The following is a 19,119-nucleotide window of genomic DNA, read 5'->3' as shown; positions in this document are numbered from 1 at the left end:
AGCTGGTGCAGGGCATCTCTTGTTAACTATTGAAAGAGATTACAGAGAAGTCTATCATTGTTATTGTGAAGATATGGCAAACAAGGGTGTTTCTACCTATATGCCCTGGAGAGATGTGGATGTTCCATTAAAAAAGACAGCAGTTACAAAGGATAATTGCTAAAGTAGAATGAGGGATGTGAATAATGCACGATCCAGGGTACACTAAACTACCATATGTAAAGAAGGATCATAGCAACAAAAACTGTTTCTCCTATGTTTCCTTCATGTTATAAAACCACTTTGTTCGAGAATCAGAGTAGTCGTAAAAGAGAGGTGGTGGATTTAGTATGATTTTATAATCTATCCCCAACTAGCTGTTAATCTCAGGTTGACTTTCTTTTCTGATAAGTCTACAAACCCCTGAACTGTTTATTTCTATCAGTTATTCTTCACCCAACTGCATATTAGAGTCAACAGGGGAGCTTTTGAAAATACTGCTGCTCAAGTTCCACCTCCAAAGATTCTGGGGTGGTCCTGGACATTGATATCCTGTAGGAAGCCCTCCGGGAGATGTAAATGTCCAGTCAAGATTGGGAACCACTGGTCTAGATGGTTATCAGGGGGGATTTGACTCACAGGGGTGTTCTGGAGATACCTATGGATTAATAGTTTTTTCAAAGTTAAATATATGTAAGTATTTTTGATTATTGATACCATTTCTTTCCATTGTTAAAGCTAATTGAGAAAGATACGTTCTTATAATTCCCATAAACAAGCATAATATTAATGTGAACAAATTATGATTCCATCCTTAGTTAGTGCTTGGCACTTACACTTAGTGAAAATTGCTGGGGGTTCGTAATATTTTCCATATTGAAGAAGAATACTTATCCTTAGCTAGGTTGGATTCTGACTAGTATTGCAAATATTGAGCTATCCTTGGTTTAGATAATGAAGTGGGAATATTTGCTCCTCTGGAATCTTAAATCTAAGTGTTCATAGTTTGATTTTCAATAGAGGATCAGGAGGTGGGAGCCCTTTAATTCATAATAAACTGAGTTAGTTGCTTGTTTCAGGTTATTTAATTATCTTGATCTCCTAAGTCTGTAAAATAGGCACAGGATTTGCCACTAATGCCTATCAAGAGAAACCATGAACTAATGTGTCAAAGTGTTTTAACCTCCCCCCAAAGGAAGAAATAACTAGTAAATGTATTCGTAGTTGAGAGTCATTACCCTAAGCATCTTATTGGTAACACTATGTATTAGTATTCTGGTCTTACCTCATTAAAGCAATTATCAAAATGTTGTTGCTGTCTCTAACTGATGTACTATTAAAGGGTTCATTTTAATACCTACCCTTCATAGTTTCTAAAGCAATTCTAAAGAAAAATTGAATAGTAGATCTAAAATACAAGTTTTTTTTTTGTTGTTATTGTTGGCTGCTTTCTGAGTAATATATACAGATTATAAAAATTTATTTAAATTAAATGATCTTAGATTTTTGTAAACTGCTAATTGCTTTAGCTTTAGTGTTTACCTTAAAAGCTTATTGAAAATGATATTATTCAATTCTAACTAATTCTAGTATTTGTTATTGGCATTCAAAAAAATCCATTCTGCTTATATGGATTTTTCATTGTAAAATTTGTGCATTTCCTGCATGCAGAACTGAAGCAAGTGTGAGACATCAGGTTTGCATTTATCATGCCTTTCACACCTATGGCCTCCATTATACTACAGCAAAAAAATATATATGTATTAAGGAATAGCTTTGAGTCTGTGTTTATCATTGCTAATGCTCTACTGTACTCAGCTTGTTAAGTAAAATGTATAGCTGTTGATTTGAGCTGAGCTCCTGCACTAGGCCTCAACATACCAGCCCAAAATGGAGTCACTCATGCTAAGGTTCCACATCACCAAACCAAAACCCTAAGCTGTTTACTTGTAAGATCTGATCTTCTGAGAAATCAGGAGCAAGGTGATAGCTAAATTCTCAAACCAAAAAAAAAAAACTACCCAGGAGATTCACAGCAACCAGTCAAAAGGACCCCAGTCAACCTGATAAAGAAGTCCCTTCTGCTTTAACCCATACAAGGAAAGTAACCTGAAATAACCTGAGGTTAACCAACCACTTTTGTGCTATGCTGTTGCCTTGTTGCTGCTCAAGCTATCTTACAAAAAAAAACAAAAACAAACAAACAAAAAACTGTTCTGCCAAGCCCAGAGGAGCTGCTGTCTATTTTGATTGGATGCTGCCTGGCTCAAGAATCACTAAAAAATGCCAGTTAGATCTTTAAAACTCAGTTTGTTGAAACTTTTTCTTTGACAAGCTATATAATAATTACATTAGGGCTACACTGAATTCAAGATTGTTAAGAGTCTGTAAGCTTTATAGTACTTTCAATAATTACTAAAGTGTTCTGTTCCAGAAATAGAAAATGATTTTTGTAATTGATACAGCAAAATACACCAAGTACATGACTTTGAAGTCGTACTTTCAATGTGGAAGCTTGGTTAGGATTGAGTAAAAATATGGTGTAATAGAATTGGTAGATACAGTAAGGTGAGGATTTTGAGGCAAGGGGCTCAAAGAGACTTGGGATATATATCGTTTTGTCTTGTCTTGTCTTGTCTTTTCTTTTCTTTTTTTTTTTTTTTTTTTGTTTGTTTTTAGACATTGCTCTGTTGCCCAGGCTAGAGTGCAGTGATATCATCATAGCTCAGTGCACCCTCAAACTCCTGGGCTCAAGCCAGCCTCCTGCCTCGGCCTCCCAAATAGCTGGGACTACAGGCATGTGCCACCACACCTGGCTAATTTTTTCTATTTTCGGTAGAAATGGGGTCCTGCTCTTATTCAGGCTGGTCTCAAACTCCTGACCTCAAGCAATCCTCCTGCCTTGGTCTCCCAGAGTGCGAGGACTGCAGCTGTGAGCCACAATGCCCAGCCTCATTTTATGTTTTCTATTGAAGAGTTGATGGTCCTTTCAGGAGGTTTTGGAATAAACGTTAAAGTTATTGACAATTTTTGTCTTCCTGGGCAAGAGTCTCCTGGATACTAAAGTTATGTTGATGAGGCCAATGGAATAGGAAGTCCTGTTAATATAGCCAGTAAACTGTGTGGATGATCCCAGTAATTCTGGGTTCAAATCTTAACTCTCCCACTTACTAGTTTTTGTGATCTTGGGCAAGTTCACCATCCTCTTGTTACAGCCTTACCAGGTTCATTGCCCACTGCTCAGGAGGAAGCCAATACCCTGATGAGACAGCAGGGGTTACAGCAGAGAAAGAGTTTAATATCACAGCCACCATGCAAGGAGATGGGAAGTTCTCAAATCTGCCTCCCTGAGAATTTGGGAGAAAGGGTTTTTAAAGATAATTTGGCAGGTAAAGGGCTAGGCAATTGTGTCTGCTGATTGGCTGGATTTGGGGTAGAACCATAGGCGTGTAGAAATTGTCTTCTTGTGCTTAGTTCCTGTGGGAGTTGCAAGACCATTTGAGTCAGTTCCTTGGTGGTACTGACCACTGATCTAGGTGGGTCAGCTGATCCCCTGGAAGGCAGGGCCTGTAAGATATCTCAAAAACTAACCTTAGTACATGTTCTGTTAAGGTTAGATACTAAATTAGAACTAATGGATCAACACTTATGCACACATATGGAAGTAAAACTCAAGAGAAATCAAGTAGGTGGGAGACAGAGAGGATGGGTAAATTCACACCTAATAGGTACAATGCACACTAACTGAGTGAAGGGCACACTTAGAACTTTGACTCAATCTGTACAAAAGCAAATTATGTAACCAAAACTTGTGTACCTCCATAAATTTCTGGAGGAAAAAATACCCACAAAAACTAACCTTAGGTTTCACAAGGGTGATGTTATCTATGGGAGTAATTAAGAAAGTTAAGAATCTTTATGACCATGAGCTATGTGATGCCTGAATAGCAGTTATAGGAAAGCAAACTAGGGGACGATGGCTGGTCATGTATATATTTAACTGTGCCTATACCTTTGCAGAGTCCAGGCTCCTGCACAGTTCCCATCTTGTGGCCCTTTATTAATTTTATAAATGGCTGTTTCACTCTCTGTGAATCACTTTCGTCATCTATAAAATGGGCATAGTACTTTCTCATGGAGTTGTTATGAGAAATGAGTTAATATATATACAAATCAAACAATGATGTTATTAATCAAAAAAATATATACGCACACACACACACACACACAAAGGGTTTAGAACAGTGCCTGACATATTTTCCTTCAGATCCTATCGGACCTTCAACCTCACAGATTTATCTTATGAGAAATAAAGGTCTTAGATGGTCATTTTCATTTTATGTATGGCATATATATTTAGCTAACAGTTTCAATTTGTATTGCTGAAATTTATACACGAAAGTCTGGCTACAGAGTTAGCTCATCGGCATTTGCATGTCTTTTAGATACTCTCAGCCCCTACATGAAGAAATAGCACTGCATAAGCACTTGAAGCACAAAAATATTGTCCAGTATCTGGGCTCCTTCAGTGAGAATGGTTTCATTAAAATCTTCATGGAACAGGTCCCAGGAGGTAAGAGATGTTTTCCTTTATTTAAAAAGTGTAAATTTCTAGGTCCTTGAAGAGGAGTAAAATTGAATGAGATTTACTAGAGTACACATCTTCATCTGTTTAAGCTGAAAGGAAAATCAGACATATGACGTTACCTTTGGTTTGTTAGGAGATTTAAAAAATATGATTAAGTATAGAGTTTATTCAAAAGCAAACTCTAGAATATACATTGCAGTGATTTGCTTGGCTATAGCTTGTTATGTTTTAAGGAAGACTACTTTAACATTCTATAAGAAAGAGTAATGGTGTCCAGGGGTCTTGTCTCTGGCACCATTCATTCTTTCCTAATCATTCACAGTACAAAAATGAGAAAGAGATTTAATCTATAATCAGAGAAGCAGAAGCTGTAGCTACAACGAGGCTTAAATAATTTAAAGTTCCAACAGCTTTAAGTTTGAATTTTTTAATTTCACAGACACAATAAATAAATACTGGAACCATTTTAGTATCAATCATGATGACTTGGATTAAGGTTAGCAATTGACATTGGCCTTTTTTACTTAGACGGTATTTGATAACAAACGTCTTCAGAATAGGGATATTTTCGTATTCGTGTTTGAGCCCAGTATCTGGTACAGTTCCTGGGCTGCTGTGAACAACCAATGAATGTTGGCTTAAATTAGTGTTACATTATTAATATGCTTTAAAGAGCTCATTTGGATAAGTAAGATTTTATCTACTCTTTCTCCTTACTTTACAGGAAGTCTTTCTGCTCTTCTTCGTTCCAAATGGGGGCCGTTAAAAGACAATGAGCAAACAATTGGCTTTTATACAAAGCAAATACTGGAAGGATTAAAGTACCTCCATGACAATCAGATTGTTCACAGGGACATAAAGGTAGGGTGCGCCAGGATTCACTTTCATGAGTTCCTTGCTGGGTTATTATTTTATTTGCCAAAGTCATATTGTATTATGAGTATTAACTTAGAATGGTGACTAGGTAAATCTTAGAAACACCAGAAATATGCTATGCTGAATCAGTTATTTATGCTCATGTCTTGTCTCTTCTACTCAAGGAATAAACTCTTTAACTGTGTTCAGCCAACAAGATTGTGTTCCCATTATGTGATGTTTGCTATGAGCTCTGTGGGGTGGGGATGCAGGATTATAAAATTAAACAGAAAGCCCCCTCTGGTGGCACAAACCAATAGTCCCAGCTACTATGGAGGCTGAGATGGGAGGATCGCTTGAGGCCAAGGGTTCCAGACCAGCCTGGGCAACATAGCCCAGTCTCTACTGTAGACCTTGTCTCTTAAAAAAAAAAAAAAAGTTAAACAGGAGATAGTTCCTGCTCCCAAGGAGCTTACAAGCTGGTTAATCTTTGTATCCTTGCCCATAGTGTAACAGCTACTCAGTAAATACTTACTGAATCAATGGATGAATGGTTAGAAGAAAAAAAAGTCCCTCTTTCTTACAATTTTTACACGTTTATGGATTGAACTAAAATTATTACATAGATTCTCTAAGGGAACAAACTAAAGTAATAACTTTAGATCCTCTTTAAAAAGACAAAATTCAGAACTAACAAATTTTTGACAAAGCTGGATTATTGAAAGTAAGTTAATATTTCTACCCTAAAATTAACCCAAGTGCCCATTTGTCTGTGACGTCCTTAAATATTCCAGGAAAAGAAGTCAAGCAACATAGAAAAGAAAGTAAAGTGACTGGAAAGTTATGAATAACATAATTTAACTTATCGCACATATATCATTACATACTTGTAAATAGCAGCAAGCTCTAATTGATTAGGAGTCATGTGATCTGAGTAGCAGATTTTGAATAACTGATAATGTGTAAACAAAAAATGGTATTAAGAATTCACTATTGAGATAAACTATTCCTGAAGAATACAGAATGTCTCTTTGTTTGCTCTAAGGACACTTTTTTTTTTTTTTTTTGGACTCAATGAGTCTACAACAAAGAGTATCTGAAGAAAGATAACATTTGTGATTAAAGTCCTCTATTCTCTAGGGTGACAATGTGTTGATTAATACCTACAGTGGCGTTCTCAAGATCTCTGACTTTGGGACATCAAAGAGGCTTGCTGGCATAAACCCATGTACTGAAACTTTTACTGGTATGTTTTTACAACAGTGATACAGATCTTATGTCATTAAAAAAATAATTGCTAAGTTCGAGCATAACGTGAGAGAGAAATTCAGTCGGTGTTCTCACATCCATTAATGTTGGTTTTTGATGCTCACTGAAAAATGTTGTATAGAATTTGATGTGGCCCTTTTCTCTCCTTGTATTTATATGACTTGCTTAGACTCCTGTTTAATGCCACTGAAGAGGTTTTTTTTTTTTAATTCTCAATGCAGAATTTGTTTTTCTTTTCATGTCATTATTTCTGTCCCGCTTGACCTATAATTTGGCAAGATTGTTTTTTTTTGAAACATTTCTTTAACCGAACCTTTCTGTGATTCTTACTCATACTCTAATCACTTCCCATTTGGACTATGAATTCCCTCTGCCAGTCTGTTTACTCTCTGTGGTCTATTCCCCTACTCCACAGTATAAATAACAGTAGGATTTCAATTCAGAAAGAGGAAGTGACTCACCATCTCAGAAGAGGGGTGGGGAGAGAGCTTTCCTGAGAAATTAGGCAATGCAATGACTGAGCTGCCTCTGGTGCAGTCCTGGGAGGGAGGAGACAAAGTGATTTCCAAAAAGGTAACAGTAGCCCAGGGGAAACAGAGGCTCAGGAGTTTAATGACCACTCAACAGTTACGGGGTTGATCTGGGACTTCAAGCTAGTCTCCACTCCAAGTTCTTATCACTCCATCATGCTGCTTCTCGTGAAGTGTTAAGTTCTTCTGTTATAGTGTTAGAGAAAGAGACATTTAGCCAAAAAAAAATGTAACCAATAATCTTTGGTTTCCTATAAAGCAAAATGGCCAGACATCCCCATTTCTGAAGTCTGTGAGGTAGGTGGTAGCACTTCTGTTTTGCAGTCGAGGAAGTTGAGTGAGAGAGAAGGGATGTCACTGTCAGGTGTCACAGACGTGTGTTACATGATGGAACTCAGATTTTTAATCTCTCCTTTGCTCTTTGCTTTTACCTTCTGGCTCCACGTCCGAATTCTGGTAGCCTGGGAGGCAGAAAAGAGGAGAGAGATTCCATAAGCTTTCTCCTCAGAACATTCAGTCAGCGACACCTCTGGCCCAGGTCCCACCTTCAAGGCAATGGGTGTTTCAGGGCACAGAATTAAACACATTTTGAATGCATCTTTTTCACTAAAACAAATTCCAACCTGTTAGTAACTTTGAATGTCGTCACGTTTCTCCCATCCAAGTATTAGGCAGGCCCAACCCCACTTAGCTTGTAAGCTGAGAGGAGGTCTGGTGCTTTCAGGGTATGGCCAGAGACAAATGTCTTCACATTTCTTTCCTCATACGCTCAACTTGGCAAGAGACGTTTTAGATTCTGCCAAGACTCAGTAACTTCTGAAAGGAAAATCCCTACTTTCACATATATTGTGGGACAGGATGTTAATAGAATATCTTTTGCTAAATCTTGAAAACATTTTTGGGAAAATCCCCAAAGCAGTTGTAGGAAAGCAGTCCTTGCATGGCCCTTTGCTCGTACGCCTCCCACTGGCCTCACATGAGAGTGACCTGTGTGACTAATGTGCTTGGCCCTGTCCCCAGCACCGGTGCTTAGGCCGGGGTGTGCTGGCCTGGGTCCCTCCACACCGTAGGCCTCACAGCACGAACTTGGTGCCCACCAAGTCCCAGGTGCTTAGCCAACCTCTGATGAATTCAGTCCAAGGACATTGATCTGTTCCACCTCTTGGTGATTTTGGTGAGGGGAAAGGCAGCAGTGACCCCCATTTATGGAGTGCTTACTGTATACGTGGCCCTGTGCTAAGTGCTTTTTCTACATACCTTGTTTCATTGAAATTCATACATCAACCCTAATTGTTAGGTATAATTATCTCAGTTTATGGTGAGAAAATCCAGGTTCAAAGAGGTTAAATAACTTGCCCACGGTCACAAAGCTAGTTGGTAATAGAGCTAAGATTCAAACTAGACTTAACAGGCCAAATGGAATTAATTTTCTTTCCCCCAAACCTGGTCCCACCCACACTCTTCTGTCTCAGTTGATGGCCACTCCAGACTTCCCGGGGCCCCTCTCTTTTCCCACACTGCAACCCAATCCATCAAGGAAGCCTCCTGGCTCTGCCTTCAAAATGTGCCTGAAATCGGACCGGTTCTCACCACCTCCACTGCTGCCACCCCCCTCGCTCACCTGCATTGCTCCTGTCGCCTCCCAACTGTTCTCCTGCATGGCTTTTGCCCCCTCCTGTCTACTCGCAACACAGCAGCCAGAGTGATCCTTTTAACACATAAGCCAAGCCCTATCACTCAGAGCCCTCCATGGCTATTTCTTTCAAAGTAGACAAAAGTCAAAGGCCTTACAGTGGTGGACAAGGCTGTGACCAGATTCGAAGTCCATTACCTTTCAGACCTCATTGCCTGCTCCTCTCCCCTTGCTCACTCTGCGCCGAAACACGGACCTTCCTGCATTTCCTCCGTGACACCAGTGTCCTGCTGCAGGGCCGTTGCACATGCTTTTCCTTCTGCCAGTCACTCTGTTCCCCCAGCCATCTGCCTGGCTAACTCCCACATCTCCTTCAAGACTTAACTCAGATGTCCCCTCCGCAATGACACCCACTGTGAACACCCCATTTACCATGGCAGCCTCTCTGGGCACTCTGATTCCCTTTACCCTGGTCTTCTTTGTTTTTGTTTGATCATAATACATCACTTTCTAACATATTAATAGTTTACTTATTATGCTGATAGTTTATTATCTGTCTTCCATTGCAAAAATATAAACTCCACGAGCCCGGAGATTTCTGTCTGTGTACTCCTGGGACAGTGTCTGGCCCATGGTAGGCCCTCAATATAGATCTACTGAATGAATGACTAAATGAATGAAGTGTGACGTCAACCTTAACCACTAAGCTGTTCCACCTCCCTGGGTAGTTGCAGTGGAAAAGAAATCCTAAAATATTTCCAAGTAATTTAAAAAAAAATTTTGGTGTTGGGATACGTGAAGTATGGGTTTTAGAGTTAATTTAATACTCTCTCTTGTTTTCCTTAGGCTGATGTTCACATTGGCTTGCATCTTCATTATCCAGCTTTGTTAATTTCTTTGTATAAAATATTGTGTGTCATGTGTTTGTGGAAGAAAAAGAGGAGCAGATATGAATACATGACTCAACCTGTTTTTTTGGCACTTGCTCAGTGGGAGATAATTAAACACAATTGGCAGATAGAGCTCTTTGAATAATTATCTGATGAGTAAAATATTGCATAATTTATTGTTGACTTTACTTGAATTGCCAAGTTTTTAAAATTTATTATATTTCTAATCAGTTATAATTCCTACTTAGATATTAGTACAACTTAAATTCTCTCATTAATTCTGTTCTGGACACAGATGACAAAAGGGAGAGGGGCAGGCTTCAACACATATTTTCTAAACGACTGCTTGATTTTATTTAAATCATAAAAAATTATCATTTGGGGGAAGGCTATAAAATGGAGAGAAACCATAAGAGTTTTGTGCTAAGGGTATCTGAGTCTTTGGGGAGCGTGGTTGCCCTATCCTTGGCCAGGTGAAAGGCTTTCTGAGAACAGACGTGCAGTTGTATGTGAACATGAACATGAACATGAACTACTGCCATGCGGTGATGAGGTCTGGAGGATGAACCTGTAAGATGACAATACTTGACAAAAATGATATACTTTTATTTATTTTTATGAACAACAGTCAGTTTCTAGCCTGTGATAGTGGTTTTCATGGGAACAGTTCGGAAGAATTTTATAGTTTTCACCTATGAGGCATTCATAAAAGGTGTAATCTGTATTTATAAGATTGTCTGTCACTTTGGTTATGAATCAGAGAATACTAAAGTAGCTGCTTTGGCAAACATCTCAGGCTTTGAAGTTTTTCAGCATGGCATCTTGGATGGGTTCCTGTTTGCTGATTATATTATTTGTATGTCAGAAACGGAGGATATGGTAATAATATGTTCCTAATCATGCTCCTGACCCATTGCTAGACTGGGGGGTGTTAGGAGTCCAAATCCAGTCTTTCCTTTGGGCCAATGAAGTATTTGCAGTGGGGTATTTACCTGGGAGGTAGCAGGCCGGAAGCAGAACCAAGAGCTCTCAGCCCCCCACTTAATGCTTTCCGTCATACACCACACTCTTCAACTCTCTGATTTCATGTGGCTTTAAATCTCTGTTTTTTCATTTTATTCTTGTTCACTCTATCTGATGATCTGTCTGTATCGATGGCTCATGACCTGTCTTTGATCTGTTAAATCTGTTATTCCATAGACCGCAGACACAGCCAGGGTCATGTATGTTTGATTTACAGAACAGGGTACACGAGAAATTTATTTGCATTATTTTTCACAATGGCTTTCAGACTGGGTATACCAGAAATTTATTTGCATTATTTTTCACACTGGCTTTCAGACTCTTCATGCTGTCATGATTAAGAAATAAAAATGAAAGGGGAAAAACTAAGCATTCAATTCAGGAATTGAGAGATCTAGATAGATCTAAGGAAATGGAAGAACGAACTAGATTTTTCCTGGAAAAGTTTAGAAGTGTACATGATAAGTCTTACGCACTTGGAGAACTGAACACAGAAAATGTGTGTTGGTGTATTCTCTGTTGTTTTCAAAAGACTAATTGTTAGAAGTTTCTAAGAGGTCCCCATGAAATGATGTCTCAATTATACTCCACTGTCTAGAGAATGAGAATGTACCTATTCACAACCAGATAATATTGCTAAATTATTTTTTTGTCACTCCTAAAATCCATTGTAAAAGCTGCTATTTCAATGTTTTATTAACAGCAGAGAAAACTGGAACTCAAAAAAGATGGGATATGAGGACTTGAATCATGTTTTTGAAGTTGTTCTATTTATATAGAAAAATTGAAACTGTCATTAGATATCCATCTGTTTTCTCTTCTTAAAGTGGAAATGTGTTTGAATTATTTCCAGGTACGCTTCAGTACATGGCGCCAGAAATAATAGATAAAGGACCAAGAGGCTACGGAAAAGCAGCCGACATTTGGTCTTTAGGCTGCACCATCATTGAAATGGCCACAGGAAAACCACCGTTTTATGAACTGGGAGAACCACAAGCAGCTATGTTCAAGGTCATACTTTGTTTATCTTAAAAACAAATGGACAAAGCTTTTCAAGCTACTGGGTGTTCTGTGTGTGTATGTCCTATTTTTTTTTAGGGGAAAGGAAAGTAGCCTAAGTAAACATGAACAGAGAGCACATTAAAATTCAAGAAGGTTCTGTCTCTCGTCAGAGTCAGTGTCTGTGCCTTACACAACAGGTCTCCCTCTGCCTTAGTTTTCTCAGCGATAAAGTGAGATTCTATGTGACTTCCTTTGCCCGCCTTCTAACAATACAGTATAAATAACATATCACTATATGGAAGAAGATTTAAGCTCTTTGGGAAACAGTCTGAAAATTTTCCATAGAGGGAGATATAAGAACAGTTCTTTTACCCATTTAGGAATTAAATCAATATTTTCCTTACCATAATAGTTTGAAGGCTCCATTTTAAAAGGGCACAATTACCATTTTAAGTAAATCAGTCTTATTCTCATGTATCTGCTCTCCTAGCCTGTGAATTTGTTCCTTTGTAACTCTTTTGGGAGTGGGAAGCAGCCCCACCTCCCTAAGTAGGAGGCACCTACAGTAATAGGCCTGCGAGAGCTCAGGTGCCACAGTTTCGAGATCTGGGGACTGGGCGTGGCAATGACCTGCCTCTGATTCCCCGCAGCCCTCCCCTGCCAGGCCACGAGGTCACCGGGCAGTTTCTGGTGCTGGGCAACCAGTTTCAAATGGGCACTTTGAAATGGGCATCTGCTTCCCAAGAAGTAAAGCACACAGCTGCTGTTTACTTGATCGCTGAGAAAATCCATTTGATGATAATTGTTACTCTTGCTGCTGCCCATGTGTCTAGCACTCATCCCATTTGTGCACAGCCTCTTGTGAGAGGCCACGTGTTACATATTCTACCTCCTGCTTTTGTGCAAAGCTTGGCTTGTTTTAAGCTTGAGATGATCTGATAGGACTCTGCTGATATAAAAACAAGTAGTGTGACCAAGCCTGAAAGAGTGATGACAGGTGCCAAGAGAGCTGCCTCTCTTGCTGTGATTGGATGCCTTTCTCTTCTTGGCCAGTCTTTCAAGATTTCATCAGTATCTAGGACTTACTCTGAAATGCTGCTTTATAGCACGTGAGTGCCCTGATTATTATACCACATGCCTTTGTCACTGTTAGGCCAGCCTAAGCTGTGCCCAGGAAGTGATGCTATCTTAAGAGATGAGATGACATAAATTCTGGCACTAATTTACAATGTTTGAATCCAGGCCCCAACATGGTCAAGAGATTTGAGACTTTGGGCAAATTACTTAACCTCCTTGGACCTTGGTTTCCTCATCTGTAAAATGGGGATAAAAATAGTACCTATCTAATAGGAGTTTTTTGAGGAGTATGTGAGCTAATATATGCAAAGCACTTAGAACTGTGGCAGACACATAGTAAAGGCTATATAATTCTTACAAATAGTTATATATTATTACTTATATAATGATAAATTTATATAAGTTATATAATAACAAAAAAATTTCCTAGAAAATTTTCTCTGTACTAAATACATGAAAATATCATTAGATACTTTCTAGAAAAGCAGCAACAAGAAGTAAATTCTAGTTGTTATAAAAATACTGTTTAATTTTAAGACAATTTTAAATATTTCTTTTAATGTAGGTGATTTGAGACAGGTAAAATATTCACAAATCATGTTTCAGGGGAAAGAACATAGGCTTTAATCCCAACAAATCAAGGTTTAAATCCTAGATCTGTCTTTTCTTAACCATGTAACCTCATCTCTTCTGAGCCTTATTTTCCTCATGGTGTAATGAGGATAATATTTAATCCACTGGGTTGTGAAAAGTATTCGCGGAGATTCATAAATGGAAAAACCCCAGCCCAATTCCCGGCACATAGCTGTTGTGAGCAACTCAGTGGTCTCAATTAAAAATATCCTTTTTTTTGTGCCAGTATACTAATGTGTTCTAAAGCTTCGAAGGACTGAATTATATTACTTCATAGTGCCGTCTGCTGTCTTAAACTAATTGCTCTGCCTGTGTCGTTGGTAAAGTTACAGAAGCATGCTGTAAACCTTCCATAACCTACGGAAAACACATCTTATCTCACTTTGAGAGAAGCCACGAACTTGTAGTATATGATAAAGGACCTTGTTGCACTAGGGGACCACCTTAGGGAACCTAGAGCTCAGGTGGTGAGATGGTCACTCAGAAAACACATTGTGCTTTTTGTATCTGTGTCGTAGGTGGGAATGTTTAAAGTCCACCCTGAGATCCCAGAGTCCATGTCAGCAGAGGCCAAGGCGTTCATACTGAAATGCTTTGAACCCGACCCTGACAAGAGAGCCTGTGCCAATGACTTGCTTGTTGATGAGTTCTTGAAAGTTTCAAGCAAAAAGAAAAAGACACAACCTAAGCTCTCAGGTATGTGGCTGCAGTGAAGGGGATATGGGCCAGAGTCACTAAATCCTAAGCTTTTAAGATGGAATAATTTTCCAGAAGTAAACTAATCTGTTTACAGATATCACTGGAAATTGGTATAAACAGTAGCACGATGTCCTCAGGCATTCGATTCCAGGATCAGGTAGCTGTGTCACCATCAATTTGACAAATGCTGGGACCTCATATATAATAGTCTTCTTTTTAAAAATTTTTTTTTATTTTTAAATATAGATACATAATAGTTGTCTATATTTATGGGGTAGATGTGATGTTTTGATGCAGGCATACAATGTGTAGTGATCATATCGGGGTAATTGGGGTTTCCATCACCTTAGGCATTTTTCATTTCTCTGTGTAAGCAACATGCCAATTCTATTCTTTTAGTTATTTTAAAATAAACAGTAAATTATTGTTAACTATAGTCATCTTACGGTGCTACCGAACACTAGATCCTGTTCATTCTATCTCACTGTACTTTTGCACCCATTAAACATCTCCTCTTCCTTCCTCCCCGCTACCCTTCCCAGCCTCTGGTACCCATCATCCTACTCTCTATCTCCATAAGTTCAGTGCTTTCCTTTTAGCTCACACCTGAGTGAAAACGTGATATTTGTCTTTCTGTGCCTGGCTTATTTCCCTAAACATAATGTGCTCCAGTTCCATCCATGTTGTTGCAAATGACAGGATTTCATTCTTTTTTATGGCTGAATTATATTCCATTGTGTAGATTTGCCACGTTTTCTTTATCCATCCATCCATTGATAGACAGTTAGGTTGACTCCATATCTTAGCTATTTTGAATATTGCTACAATAACAGTCTTCTATCACATAGTTAGTAGGTAGTTAATACATTAGCATCTATATCATTCTAACATTGTTCATACTAAGGTTAACGTGAAAAGGGGGTGAAATGTAGCCTTTTAGAGCCGACATCATGAATTACTACTACAGGGCTACAGGGCTATTATAGAGCTGTGTACTTCTAAGCCATCTAGGTGATACTAATATGTTCTTTTAATTTTAGGCAGTAGAAAATACCTGCTGCCTCTTAGAGAATATCTTTCTGAATAATTACATTTCCCATCCCCCCAAAAAAAAGAAAGAAAGAAAGAAAGGAGATTGCCAGCTATAAATAAAACAGCAATGTAAAAATCTAAATAAATTGTCTTTTTGTAATAATTTCCATATCTCATTTCAGAAAGAAAAAACAAGTAAATGATTGAATTGTTCTTGGCATTTTTTGGTGTTTATGTTGGATGAGGATGGGCCGATTGAATGTTTGGAAAGGACACTGATTCCATTTCAAGCATTCTCTTTTTGTTGATTTCTCAGTTTAACGACAGACCCAGCGTGTGCTTATTTATTGCTGTTTGCTTTTCTTCCCACAGCTCTTGCAGCTGGATCAAACGGTGAGTTTGTTTCTCCCTTTGCCCATTGAGCTGAGGCTTGGGGTGTCATGTGATAAACTCTTGACCTTTTAAGCGTCCTCATCCTCTGCTCCCTGCTCAGTGGGGGGCTTCTGGGTACTCAGGATGTGTGCAGCTGCAAGCCTGGCTGGGCTCATGCCTTCGGAAGCCCCTCACTTTGCTCTTTCATGAGGGAGGCTTAAATCATTCCTTCCTAAATGCAAGATGGTGACTGCATTCTTGACATCTTCAATTTGATTGAAGTCCATACTTTCTTATTTAGGAGCCAGTGACTACCTACCGGGTTTCTTCTGGAAAATTTCAATGCCACATACTTTCCTCTGTCATCTGTGGGATCATACGTTCTATTTTTAGTTGGTCAGAAGTGATTGTGCTTTGGTTTTCTAAAGTTGGCTTTTATAGATCATGACTAAAAAGGGAGATTTGCTCTAGGAAGGTTAACTAAAGAATTTCAAAGAATAATAAAGAAATGAATGTGGTTTGGGCTTTTCCTAAGTTGGATGGGCCTCATAGTACAGGGCTTAATGTGCGTTGTGCGTGGGTTCTGTGGGCCAGGGGCCGGCTTTTGCAGGTTCCTCAGATGCGCCCAAACCAGTTAGCCCAGAGGAGAGGCCCATCAATTGGGGCTTCCTGGAAACAAACTCTCCAGCTTTTCTTCTGCCATTCCCAGTGTCAGGGGGGATCTCTGAGAAGAAGAGAGACACCCCCCTACTTCTTCCTTACTCCACAGACAGCTAGGCCCTGGAAGGCAGCCGTTACGTCCTCCCAAGGCAGACCCCACAGCCCTGCCCAGCCTCTGACCCTCCTGCTGCTGGTGGCATCCAGTGGGCACTGACTTTGGAACTGCACAGCAGTCAGTTCTGATCCCACTGAGCCACTTGCTAGTTATGTGACGTGCAGTAATTTACTTGTTTCATCCATCAATCTGTGCTCGTAGCAATTCCTACTTCACAGATTTGGTTCTGAGAATAAAATTAAAAAAAAAAAAAACTCCTTAAAAAACCTTGGAGCTATGCCCAGAAGCTCAATCTACGATCATTTGACCCCTTCCATGTGACTTGGTTTTTGTTTGCAGGAAACAGATTCCCATCACACACACTTTTAACTTCTGTGAACTCAACTGTACACACTTAGTGAGAGAGAGAGAGAATGAGTATTTAAGTGGGCAGTTCTGCCCACATCTTCTCAGTGACCGTGTGCCCCAGTGTGAGCATGAGATGGAAGGTGTAAATCGGCTGAGCTCTGGGCAGTCGGGCTCCCACGTGCCCTCTCATCCTTTGTGCTCAGACATGGGCTTGGGCCTGGAAAGAATGGGCAGCCCCCAACTCCTCGCATGATTAAACTGTTCAGACCCTCTGCTGGAGGGATATCGTTACCTGGATGATGTGGCTACTGAACGCTTCCCTCTGCTCCCTAGGAAGGCAAGACAGACGTGCTAACTGAACCCGGAGCTAAAAACCCTTTTGATTGTTCTCAGCTGTTCAGAGAACTTCATGCCTCCTATTAATTAAAACCATGAACTATGACCTGGTCTTGCTCTCCTTCCAGAAAGTATGAGCTATAGGCCCTTCCCTCCCCAGGTATTTTTTACAGGCCATATCCCTGTCTCTATCCAGAGCACAGGCCTCTGTCCTACCCCTGAGGGCCTCCACCTTCACTCACTGCACTCAGCTTTCCCTCAGGGGGGGCGCGGGAGGGTGACGGTGATGACGCCCTCCTTCCCCTTTAGAAAGAGAAGTGACTTGTCTAATCCTGACTGCTCCCATTGCCACACACACCCAGAGATTTAGTAATTCGCTTTAATGTAAACATAAATTGTGCACTTACTGTGTGCACAGGAGATTTGCTAGGCCTTGAGTGTGTAAGGATGATAAAAGGCAGAGTTCTGACTTTAAGGAGCTGTTGATCCTGTAGGGGAGACACAGAGGAAGAAACCAATCCTGCCATAGTATAATTTAGTCCGTGCTGAGGGAGTCACAAAGGCGAAGAAAGTGATTTATGTCAGTTTGGGAACATGGTTTCAAGGAAGACTTCCCAATGGGTGGCATCCGATGAGTAAGGATGACTGTGAGTCTATCAGGTGGATGGGGAGGAGGGAGCCGGGCGATGCCAGGATGTGTGAAACCACACTGGGTGTTAAGGGGGCCCTTGGGGCTCAGCACTGCTGGTGTTTAAAGCATAAGCAGGAGTGATAAGAGGCTCAGATCCTAAGGGTTCCTTATAAAATGCTAAGGAATTAGCAAAGAAGGGTGGGGAGCCAGGGAAAGGCTTTAATTTGGAACAGGGTTAGAGACCAGCATTGGGTCTATAATTCTGCAATAATAGGAATGTTCTATACCTGTACTGTCCAGTGCGTTAGCCACTAGTCATATATGACTATTACATACTCCAAATGTGGCTGCCATGGCTGAGGCACTGAATTTTTATTTTTATTTTATTTAATGTTAATGTAAATAACCATATGAGGCTACTAGCTGCCATATTGGACAGTGAAGCTATTGAAGGATCATTCCGATAGTTGTGTGAAGGATGGTTTATTGAATAACATTCACTCAATAACATTTTCAATCTTCTACTGTGCACTTAGCCCTGGGAATATAAGAACTAGACACTAGGAATACAGAAGTGACTCAAATAGACCCAGAGCCTGCCTGCATGGGCCCCTTTTGATGCTAGTTAAAATGAAGATGCCTGGCCCTTCTCAGAACCTGATGTTGCAACCTGGAATCCTGTACTTTTAAGTAAACCCAGATGATTCTTATGCTCACTAAAGTGTGAGACCCATTATTTGAGGTTTGGACAATTGGGGACTGGAGGCAGGATGACCAGTTAGGAACTGTGTGGGGCTGGGCTTTGTCCCCAGACCATCCTGGAGAAGAAGAACCATGAAGGTCCCTGGTGCTCGTGAACAGCTATTAGGATCTGAGGCTGCGATGGAAGGGATTTAGAAAATTCCCACTTTCCCAAAGCAGGAACATATCTAATTCCTTGAAGTTAGAGCCACCTCCCTCTCCTAGGCAGGAGCTCCCAGCAATGTGGGGTCCACAGTCTGGCCACTCACTCCCTCCCACTCCAGCCTACCCCCGGCTTCCTGGTAAATCATCTCTTAGGGAATTTTGGACTCACCCTTTCCCCTCAGCCCCAGGAATGGAGCGGTGAGAAACACCTCTCTAGAGACACACCTTTGACATACCCTCAGAGAGGTTCATTCATCCTCTTGTAGACTCATCACGGTCAGCCCACATCAGAGGGTTTCTCAGTAGATGGCAGAGCAGCAGCAGTCAGGCTGCCAGTGCTGGAAACCCTGCTGGCTCCTCTCACAGCCTGAAGCCCCAGTCACTCGGTTAGATGAGCTGATGTCCAGGGACTTATGACCTCTGTGCTATCCAGAAACTGTCAGCATACTCTTCTGGAAGTAATTATACTTGAGCTTCTCGCTGTTTACAGTGACAGCTACTGCAGAAAGGTACCACACTTTCTCACTTGCCTGGAAATCTT

The 19,119-nt window shown here is 40.3% G+C and overlaps 1 protein-coding gene across 1 annotated transcript in view; it reads left to right on the top strand.

Annotated features, from left to right (window-relative positions):
- Positions 1-19,119, top strand: part of MAP3K5 (mitogen-activated protein kinase kinase kinase 5) — a 196,164-nt gene that overhangs the window by 147,974 nt on the left and 29,071 nt on the right. Inside the window, exons 16-21 of the mRNA XM_069487666.1 lie at positions 4,425-4,552; positions 5,292-5,428; positions 6,563-6,668; positions 11,621-11,778; positions 13,998-14,175; positions 15,583-15,603. Coding sequence (XP_069343767.1) covers positions 4,425-4,552; positions 5,292-5,428; positions 6,563-6,668; positions 11,621-11,778; positions 13,998-14,175; positions 15,583-15,603 — 728 coding nt within the window. The remainder of the gene's footprint in view (positions 1-4,424; positions 4,553-5,291; positions 5,429-6,562; positions 6,669-11,620; positions 11,779-13,997; positions 14,176-15,582; positions 15,604-19,119) is intronic.

The sequence above is a fragment of the Eulemur rufifrons genome, chromosome 15 (assembly GCF_041146395.1).
Source record: "Eulemur rufifrons isolate Redbay chromosome 15, OSU_ERuf_1, whole genome shotgun sequence".
Classification (NCBI taxonomy): domain Eukaryota; kingdom Metazoa; phylum Chordata; class Mammalia; order Primates; family Lemuridae; genus Eulemur; species Eulemur rufifrons.
This window is presented reverse-complemented; position numbering and strand designations above follow the sequence as displayed.